At 41.8% G+C, this 10,978-nt stretch overlaps 1 protein-coding gene across 2 annotated transcripts in view; it reads right to left on the reverse strand.

The window, feature by feature from the left end:
- The window catches only part of IWS1 (interacts with SUPT6H, CTD assembly factor 1), a gene marked incomplete at both ends in the record, with an annotated part of 47,931 nt that extends 37,192 nt beyond the window's left edge, over window positions 1–10,739 (reverse strand). For both annotated transcript variants that reach the window (XM_084236681.1, XM_084236680.1), the window contains 2 exons: window positions 9,007–9,122; window positions 10,706–10,739. In XM_084236681.1, the coding sequence (XP_084092807.1) occupies window positions 9,007–9,122; window positions 10,706–10,739 (150 nt within the window). The remainder of the gene's footprint in view (window positions 1–9,006; window positions 9,123–10,705) is intronic.
- Between the last annotated feature and the right edge of the window lie 239 nt (window positions 10,740–10,978).

The raw sequence follows: 10,978 nt of genomic DNA on the forward strand, positions 1-10,978 counted from the left end.
AACATTACCCTGACAGCAAAATCAGACATGGACAATATAAGCAAACTGCAGACTAATATCCCTGATGAGCACTAACAAAAATCCTCAACAAAATATCAGCAAACTGAATCCTATAGTACATTAAAAGGATCATACAATATATCAAATGGAATTTATCCAGGGATGTAAGGATGACTCAACATCCAAAAATCAATATACCATACCACATTAACAAAAAGATAAATACCATATGATCAACTCAACAGATTCAGAAAAAGCATTTGACAAAATCTAACAGCTATTCATGACACGAAAAAGAAAAGATTATACAACTGTTAGCAGGGATATAAAGAAAAGGGAATCATGGTACACTGTTAATGGGAAAGTAAATCGCTGTGGTCACTACAAAAAAAGTATACAAATTATTCCAAAAGTTAAAACTAGAACCACCTCATGACTCAGCAATCCCACTTCTGGGTATATATCTAAAGGAAATGAAAACAAAGAGGTATCTGCACTCCCATGTTTTTTGCAGGATTATTCACTATAGTCAAGATATGGAAATAACCTAAACAACTGCCAACAGATGAATGAATAAAGATGATGTGTACCCACAAGCACACAATGGAATAGTATTCAGTCATGAGAAAGAAGAAAATCCTGCCATGAATGACAACATGAATATATCTTAAGGGGATTATGCTAAGTTAAATAAACTGGACAGAGAAAGACAAATACTGCATGGTATCACTTATACGTGTAATCTTGAAAAATAGTTACCAGGTGTTGGGGGGAAAAAGAGAGAAGTTGGTAGATGTGCACAAACTTTCATCTATAAAATGAGTAAGGTCTGGTGACTTCAGTTAAGTAACGCTGCTGTATTTTTTTTAAGATTTATTTTTATTTATAATTTATTAATGCATATAAGAACTGGGGTGCAGAGGAGTGAGAGTATTCACCAGAGACAGAGTGGGGAACAGAACAGGCAAATCTACTGAAATACACTGCTGAGGGGAGCAGCGGGCGAGACAGGAGGTCTGCTGTGCCATGTGGGTAGCGCCCTGGCCAGGGATCAAACTTGTGCTGCAATTAGCTGACGATAGCTTCATAGTGCTGAGACTCTAAACCGAGTGTCACCAGGGAGGCCCAACATGGTTGTATTATTAAAATATGTTTAGACAGTAAAATTTAAATGTGTTCATCCCTCAAAAAAAAAAAAATGAGTATGCAAAATGGTGAATGTGTTCATTAACTGGCGGGAGGGAATCTTTCACAATGTATACATTTTAAGTATATTACAATTTTGTCAATTATACCTCAGTGAAGGGGTGGGGGGAGATCTATAGATGTGTTATGCCGCCCTCTCAAAAAAGATCTGAAATTGTAATAGAACTGGTTATCCCAAAGGACACAATGGCATGAGCTGATTGGCTTAATAAAGATTCAAAAACTAAGCTGCATTACTCTAATGTATCTAAAGTCTCTCATTTTGCAATAAAAAGAACTTCGACCTAAAAAAAAAGCAATATCAGAAAACACAATGAAAAAAGGCGGTAAAAAGAGAGGAACAGAAAAAGTCATGAGACTTATTAAAAAAAAAAGCAAAACAACAGATTACAACTTGATCAATAACATTAGGTGAAAATGAATTAAAAAGCCAAACAAGAGACAAGAGAAGATAAAAAAACATGATCCCACTTTATGTTAACTACAGGAGACACATTTTAGATTCAAAAGGCAGAATATACACATTCTTCTCAAATTCATATTGAGCATTCTCCGAGATGGATCAGATGTTAGGCCATAAAGCAAACCTCCATAAATTTATTTTAATATTTTTATTTATTTTTGCATAGAAAGGTAAAAAGGTGCAGCGGGTGAGAGGATTCATTGGAGACAGAGTGGGAAGCAGAACAGTCAGAGCTACTGAAATACACCACTAAGGCGAGCAGGTGAAAGAGGAGAGGTCTGCTGCATCATGTGGATTAGCTCCCTGGCCAGGGATTGAATAGCTGTTGTGGGGGGCCGTTCGTGTGGTAGCGCTAATTCTTAACCCAAAGGCCACCAGGGAGGACCAGACCTCAATAAATTCACATAAGAAATACAATGTATGTTCTCAGACTGCAATGAAATAAATTAGAATAGTAGGAAAATGTATGGGAACAATACAACTATGAAATTAATAAAACAACTGCACTTACTAAACAACATTAAAGAGAATCACATATTTGGGAATAAATAACACAGAAGTGCAACACTATACACTTAAAACTACAAATAATTGAAAGAAATTTAAAAAGACCTAAATAAATAAAAAGACATTCCATATTCTTGGAACAGTCAGACTTCATATTGTCAAGATGACAATGGTCCCCAAACTGATATAGAGATTTAGTGCAGTCTACCAGGATTCCAATTAACTTCTTTGTGGACACTGACAAGCTGATTCTAAAACATACGTGTAAGTAACTTCAAGGAACCCAGAACTGACAAAACAATCTTGGAAAAGAATACAGTAGGCCTCCTAATTTCTGATCTCTAGGTATGGGCACTAGGATAGACACAGATATCAATGGCTTGGGTCTCAAATTCCAGGGGACAAAACCCACATGCCCCATGGTCAACTGATCACAACAAGGGTGTCAAGACCATGCAATGGTCTTCTAAGTAAGTGGGACTGCTAGAACAACTACACAGTCACATGCAAAAGAATGAAACTGGACCCTTACCTCACAGTATACACAAAAATGAATTCAAAATGGATCAAAGACCTAAAGGTTAAGAGCACCAATGATAACTTAAAAGTTTAAAGCTTTAAAACTTAATAAACTGAAAACTCCTATAACATACAGGTAAATATTTATTACCTTGGCTTTAGCAAAGGAATCTTCGATATGGCACTAAAAGTACAAACAATAAAACAGTAGGTAAACTGGACTTTATCAAAATTAGAAATGTTTGTACTTCAAGGAGCACCAACGGAAAAAGACAATCATATAATGGGAGTAAATATGTGCAGGGTGGTCATGTATTACAGGACCTCAAGAACTCTTACAACTCAATAATGGAAAACACAAATAGCCCAATTAACACAAATAATTAAAAAATGAATGATCTGAACAGACATTTCTTCAAGGATAATATACAAGCAGCCGATAATAAAGATACACACTCACAGGGGAAATGCAAATCACATTCACTAAGATGTCTACAATCAAAAAAATTTGGCAAGAATATGCTGAAATCAGAATCTTTATAAACTGGTAGAGGAATGTAAAATGGTGCAGCCACTGTGGAAAGTATAGTCTGGCAGCAAATAAAACAACCATAAAGTTTACCAATGACCCAGCAATTCCACTTCTCAAAACATACCCAAGAGAAATAAAAACCTGTTCAACAAAAATGTCTACATAAATGTTTATAGCAGCATGACTCATAAGAGATAAAAAGCAGAAACAAATGCCCATCAATTGAAAAGAGGATAATCAAAATATTTGCAATAGAATATTATTCACCATAAAAAGGAATGAAGTACTTACACAAGGTACAACATTGTATCATACATGATCACAAAAGACCACATATAATTCCATTTATATGAAATGGCCAGAATGGGATGGGAAAGGGAGACTGACAGGAAGTAATCACTAAAGACTAAAGAGTTCTGTATTTAGGTGATAAAAATATTCTAAAATTGACTATGGTGATGGTTGCACTTTTGTGAATATATTAAATACCACTGAATTGCATGTACATTTTACATGGGTGAACTGTATATGTAAATTTATCTCAATATAGGTTTATTTATTTATGCATACAAGAACTGGGGTACAACCCAGAGGTACCAGGGTTGAGAGGATTCACCAGAGATAGAGTGGGGAGCAGAACAGGCAGACTGACTGAAATACACTGCTGAGGTGAGCAGCGGGCGAGACAGGAGAGGTCTGGCACGCCAGTGGATAGCTCCCTGGCCAGGGATGGAACTCTGCGCAGCAGTGGCTGCAACAGCTTCGGAGTGCTGTGACTTAACCCCTTGTACCACCAGGGAAGCCCCAATACAGTAGTTTTTAAAAGGCAGGTATGATATTTTAAAAGATCAAATATGATTCAGAATCCGTAATTAACAAATATCAAAAACCTTAAAAACAGATAAGTACTAATGATTTTTCCTTTTGCCTGAGGCGCCAATGTGGACTAGTACAGCACAGCTGCAGATTCTGACTTTAAGATCTCAATGGTTTGCTCATATTTTCTGCATTTATTTTAAAATATCACCTTGGTTGAGTGTTTTCAAAACTCTAAAAAAAAAAAAAAAAATTAAGTCAAGAAGAAACAAGTGCCTAGACAGAATGATTTAGAATTCCTATATCTTGTGTATGTTTACAATAAATTCTCATTTTGGGCGTCCCTGGGGGTGCAGGGGTTAGTTAGTCCCAGGGAGCTACCCACATGGCGCAGACCTCTCCTGTCTTGCCCGCTGCTCCCCTCAGCAGTAGATTTCAGTAAACCCACCAGTTCCGCTCCCTACCCTATCTCTGTTGAATTCTCTCAACACCAGTATCTCTGGCTTACACCCCAGTTCTTGTATGCATAAATCAATAAAAATACATCTTTTCAATAAATAAATTCTCATTTTAAGATTGTCAGAGAGGGCCTCCCTGGTGGCGCAACAGTTGAGCGCTGGGCTGTGAAGCTGCCTGCAGCCTCTGCAGCACGGTTTCAATCCCCGGCTGCCGGCAAGGGTCCCACAAGGCGCGCAGAACTCTCCTGCCGCCCGCTGCTCCCTTCAGCAGTGTACTTTGTCAATCTGCTGTTTCTGCTCTCCGCTCTAGCTCTGGTGAATTCTCTCACCCTCCTGCGCTTCTGGCTGTACCCTAGTGCTTGTATAAATAAATAAATCTTTGAAAAAAAAAAAAGATTGTCAGACAGAAGACTTGCTCTGTTATGTCAGATTTGATTTTTCAATAACTAAAGTATTAACAGTCTATATTAAAAGTAGTACAAAAATCTGCAAAAATTACTCGTCTCCAAATTTTATCAGCAATCCCAATATTGACCACTATCACAGAAAGTGTGTGGGGGGAAAGGAAGGAGGGTTTTATGTGTCTTCTTTAGAGATTTAAAGGCAGGCGGGCAGAATAAACACTACAGGTAAAATGAACCTTTAAAAACTAGCCTAAAGTCTAAAATGCAAATGAGAAAAAGTTTTTTCCCCAGTACTATTATTATTCAGAAAAAGATGCTATGAATACCATCTAGTAGTAGGCAAATAATGCCCTCCCTAAAGATGTCCATGTCATAATCCCTGGACCCTGTGAATGTTACTTTATATGGTAAAGGGACTATGCAAATATAACTAAGGATCTTGAGAGACAAAGAATATTCTGGATTTTTTAATAGGCCCAATGTAATTACAACAGCTTAATAGGAAGGAGCTAGGGAAGTCAGAGTAAGACAGAGATATGATGACAGGAGCAGAGGCCAGAGATTTGAAGATGCTTTGGTACTGGCAATGAGGTTCAGTGAAAGAAAGGGCCACAAGTCAAGGAAAGTAGTGGACTATAGAGTTGGAGAAGGCAAGGAAATAAATCCTCCCTCAAGAGAAGAAAAGAGGGTGGGCCTCCCAGGTGGCGCAGCGGTTGAAGGCTGGGCTGCAAAGCTGCCCGCAGCCTCTGCAGTGCCGGTTCAATCCCCGGCCACCAGGCGAGGGTCCCACATGGCGCAGTCCTCTCCTGCCACCCGCTGCTCCTCTCAGCAGTATACTTCATCAGTCTGCTTGTTCTGCTCCCCACTCTGTCTCTGGTGAATCCTCTCACCCTCCCGCACTTCTGACTGTACCCAGTGCTTGTATAAATAAAGAAATAAATCCTAAAAAAGAGAGAGAAGAAAAGGGGGGCTTCCCTGATGGAGCAGGGGGTTGAGTGAATGCAGTGCTGTGAGGCTGTCCAAGGGCTCTACAGCGCGAGTTCGATTCCCGGCCAGCCAGTAGCAACCCACATGGCGCAGCAGACCTCTCCTGTCTCACCCGCTGCTCCCCTCAGCAGTGTGTTTCGGTACATCTGCCTGTTCTGCTCCCAGCTCTCTGTGGTGAATCTTTCTACCTCCTGCAACTCTAGCCTGTACCCCACTTCTTTTAAAAAAAAAGGGAAAAGAAAAGGAACAGCCCTGGTAATACTTCAACTTTAACCCACTGAGACCCATTTTTAATTTCGGACTTGTGGAATTATAATAAACTTCTATGGAAATAAATTTGTGTCAAGTTATTGTGGGAGCAATAGGAAACTAATGTACATCTTTTAGGTTGTTGATCAATATGCATTCTTCATTTAATACAACTGTACTATTTAGTTTCTAAAGAATATTTTTAATGGGAAAACAATTCAAGAGCCCTCCTCAGAAGTAATTTTAAACAAAGAGGCATTAATACACAACTCAACACTTTAAAAGGGCACTCTCAAACTACTAGCAGTTTAGGATAATCGTCCTGGATGGAAAAGCTATGAAAAGATTTAAAATGTCTTCACCCTTAATCCTGGTTAATTCTCTCAGATTTCTAAGGAAACCAAAAAAGGACAAATGTTCATATGTGCAAAAATAGCCATGGCAGGGCCTCCCCTGGTGGTACAGGCGGTTGAGCGCCATGCTGTGAAGCTGTCCATAGCCTCTGCAGCGCTGGTTCGATCCTGGCCGGCTGGCGAGGGTCCCACATGGCTCAGCAGACCTCTCCTGTCTCGCCCGCTGCTCCCCTCAGCAGTGTATTTCATCGGTCTGCCTATTCTGTTCCCCGCTCTGTCTCTGGTGAATCCTCTCACCCTCCCGCATATCTGACCTGTACCCCGGTTCTTGTATAAAATAAATAAATAAATCTTAAAAAAAAAAAAAAAAAGCCATGGCAGCTTCATTTATAATACCTAAATTTTCTAAATACCAACAATTAGGAAACTGTTTAAGCAATGATACATCCACATTATAAACTATTACGCAACCATTAAAAATTATGCTTAGAATTTTTAATGACATACAGTAATACTTAAGATATCATCTTAAGAGATAAATTTGCAGATAAAAAACACAGTAAAATTTCAAGTAACTTAAAATGTATATATATATGTCATATACATGAGGGAGAAAAAAACAGGAGAAATAATAAAGTTAACAGTCATTTCAGTGACAGGAATATGTTGATTTTTTTTCTTTAAATTTTAATTTTCAAATATTCAACAACATGTACGTGTATTTATTTAGAATCCTTTTCATTACCAAAAAGTAACTGCAGATGCTTAAAGGTAAGCCCACATGTTTATAACGGAATCATGAGGCCATGAGTCAATCTCCTGACTCTGTTTTCAAAAGCAGAGACTTAAGGTACTGCAACATTGAATATACTGTAACAATGTTTACATTCCAAGTAATCTCTACCCTTCAATCACATTAAATAGAATTTACTCTAAATGGTTAGTATACAAAAAACTGAGACATTAAAAAACCTAGAAGGTCAGTTTTTCTCCCAGTCCATTCCGCCTCTCATCTCATCCACCCCCTACTCACTCCACACTGGCCCCACTGGCTCCTCGGTGTTCTTTGAAGACATCAGGCACACCTGACCTGGAATATATTTCTCCTACCTAGCCCACATGGCAATTCCCTCACTTCCTTCCACCATTTGATTCAAATATCACTTTCTTAATAATGCCTGCATGTGACCTTCCTATTTAACACCAAAACCCAATCTCCATCCAGGCACCCTTCACTCTGCTCTTTCTTCTTTCTCTACAGCATTTACCCCTTTTTTAAAAAAGATGTATTTTATTTATTTATGCATACAAGAGCTAGGATATAAGCCAGAATTTGGGGGGTTGGGGAGTTTGAGAGGATTCACTAGAGACAGAGTGGGGAGCAGAACAGATGGATTGACTGAAGTACACTGCTGAGGGAAGCAGGGGGCAAGACAGGAGAGGTCTGCTGCACCATGTGGGTTAGCTCCCTGGCTGCGGATCGAAGTCGTGCTGCAACGGCTGCACATAGCTTCATAGTGCTGACACTTAAACCCCTTGTGCCACCAGGGAGACCCAGCGTTTATCATCTTTAACACAAAAATAATTTAAAAAATAATTCTACCCCTAATGAAAAATAAACCTAAGAAGGATTTCAATGGTAGTAAGACCTCATTAAGTAACTTGTACGGCAAAAGAACCTGACAGAGAGTAGATACTTAACAAATATTTATTGGATATATGAATATACTAATGTCATGTCAAAAGACAATCTCTTAACAACTGTATCTATTACTTAAAATTGGATAATTGTCTGTGCACAAAACGTGCACTGTATGTTCTTAGAAGAAAATCTGGCCATCTTTATCATTCCTATGTGTGACTGCGTTTACCAAAGAATTAGAGCTCACTAACTGAAAAATGTCCCAATATTATTTTGTTAACATTGTACAGAACAGTCTGCAAAACCAGGATGGCAAATTAACATTTTTTCCAAAAAATTTATGTTTTAGGTCAAATATGCTGAAATGCGGTTTCACAAGACCCAATACTACCCTGTGTTAAGAAAAAACAGTCTTTTAAATTACACTTGCTTTACTATTAGGAAACACTATACACATTGCAAGAGTTCAACTCGAGAAAGCCAAATCCAGACACAAATTCTGATAGGTGGTAATCTCTATTACTTTTCATTTCAATTGCTATCTTTTCAGATTGCAAATGCTCATTGCCCCAGTAAGATGACATTTTGAGACTGAGGAAATGTAGTTAAATACCAAAGGTCTGATCCAGTTTTCTAAATTAATATGCATAGTTGAAAACTGCTCCCCTCCCCCCATATATATGCTCATTTCCTTGTGATTTCATAAGATAACCATACCACACCAGCCCATCCAACCATCCACCCACCCACCCAGTTCTCTACTAATTTACAAACCCTTTGTTCCCAGGGTTGGAAGTATCTACCACTCCTAAATAAGACAGATCTTGTAGAATGCAAGGTCAATACCCAAAGGTGTCATTTAACCAATACCTCTGAATGACGTTCTACACTTCCAGTGTCTGATCCGGAGTGCTGCTCATTTACATCATCCTCAACGTCTGACCCTGAATCCCGTTCATCCTGTACTGGGGTAGCACCACCATCATCTGCTTAAAAATAAAACAAGAACCCACTTAAGATGTAAGATGGTTGACATTTACAGTTGAAATGGACAAAATGAGTAAGAGCAAAGGTTACCGCTAATGAAGCATAAGGAATGATGCTAATGCTGTGAACAAAACAACAGTTAACAATACTTACTTAAATACTAACAATCATAACAAGGATAATGACTTATGTAGCAGCAAAAAATACATCATAAAAAGGAATGTGCTTAAGAAACTTCACTAGGACCAAGTCAACAACCTTATATACCTAATACATATACTTAATAGTGTACTCTTTATTGAAAACCATCTATTGCCACAGCATGCATGGATCAATTTCTAATGCACTTAACTACATAATTTGGTTTAATATGGGTGTTTCCTCACTTGAATGAAAGTGCCAAAAGAACAGTGATTTTGACTCACTGCAGAATCCATGGAGTCCAGAATGCTGACTGATATGACATAGTGTTTGTTTATGAAAGAAAACCACAAAGCAACTCCAGTCCAGAAACAGTGTAAATTCATTAAAACATACAGTATTACCAAAAGGTATTAAGAAAAAAAGAAAAGGAATTGTTACTTAGTTTTAACCCATACCTTAAAAATATAAAGCACATTGTAGGGAGAGAAATTTGCAATTGCTGGAGGCTATAGGAAGACTTGGTTGGAAGTTTAATACAAATTACAAAATGAGTAAGTCAACTAACTGCAGGAAAACCAATTTGAAAAAAATGAACTCACCTCATACTAATGAGCTACTCTACTTAAGAGTGAAAAATATTTACAGAGCCCTAATAAAAAAGGTTTTAATTGAAGAAACAATTATGCTGCAACAACATGGGGGAGGAGAAGGCACAGCAGAGGCTAAACCCTGCTGCAGCGGGAGACGATGCAACAGGAAAGAGCATAAATCGGGAACAAGGAGGTAAATATCCAAAAACGGCTGTAGGGTGGAAGGAAGATCGGGAAGCTGGTAACGGCCGGCGTCTTGGAGCGTCCACCGCAAACACGTGCACCTCACACTCCCACTTGCGACCGCGAGCCGGGCGAGGCAGCGCGGCGGGGAGCTCCCCGCGCAGGCAGTGCATTCGCGGAGGAGGTCCGCCATCACCCCCGCGCGGGCCGGGCCCGGCCGGGCGCCGGCCCTAAGTGAACGCAGCCGAGGGCGATGTCTGCTCCCCGCCGGGGCGCGGCCCGCGGGGTCAGCCGCGGCCGACGCGCTCGCCCCCGGGGTGCCCGGACTTCCCGAGGGGGGCAGGCGGGCAGGTAGGCGGCAGGACCGCGCGCCCCGCTCCTCGCACCGGCGCGCCGTCCGGCACCCCGGGACACCCCGGCATCGGACGGCGTCACACGGCCGGCTCGGAGCGGGAGATAGCCCCGGCCGCGGGGCACGCCGGGGGGCCCTCCCTAGGCCCCGCGCGCGGCGGCGCCCAAAGCAGGAGGGGCGCCCGGTCCGCACAAAGCCCGGCCCATGCGCGCCGGCCCGGCCTGCGATCGCCCCCGCGAGGCTCCCCGCGGCGGGCCCCGGCCCGCCCGCCGCTCCCGCCCGGCCCCCGGCCCCGCACCCCGCCCCGGCCCACCTGACTGGTCGCCGCCGTAGTACTCCGCGTCCATGGCAGGCAGCCTGTCCTCGCCCGCGCCGCCCGTCGCCTCCTCCCGGCGGGACCCGCGGCGGCGCGGCGGCGGCTCTGAAGCCCGACCCGGGCGGGGCGGCGGGGAAAGCGCAACAGCCGCGGCGCCTCCCGGCCCGGCAGGAAGGACGCACCGGCGGGCGTGCGGGCCGTCGCGCTGCTTCCCAGAGGCGCCTCCGGGGCCAAAATGGCGTCTGCCCGCGACCCTCAGAGGAAGGCCGC

Source organism: Talpa europaea, assembly GCF_964194135.1.
Source record: "Talpa europaea genome assembly, chromosome: 1".
Taxonomy (NCBI): domain Eukaryota; kingdom Metazoa; phylum Chordata; class Mammalia; order Eulipotyphla; family Talpidae; genus Talpa; species Talpa europaea.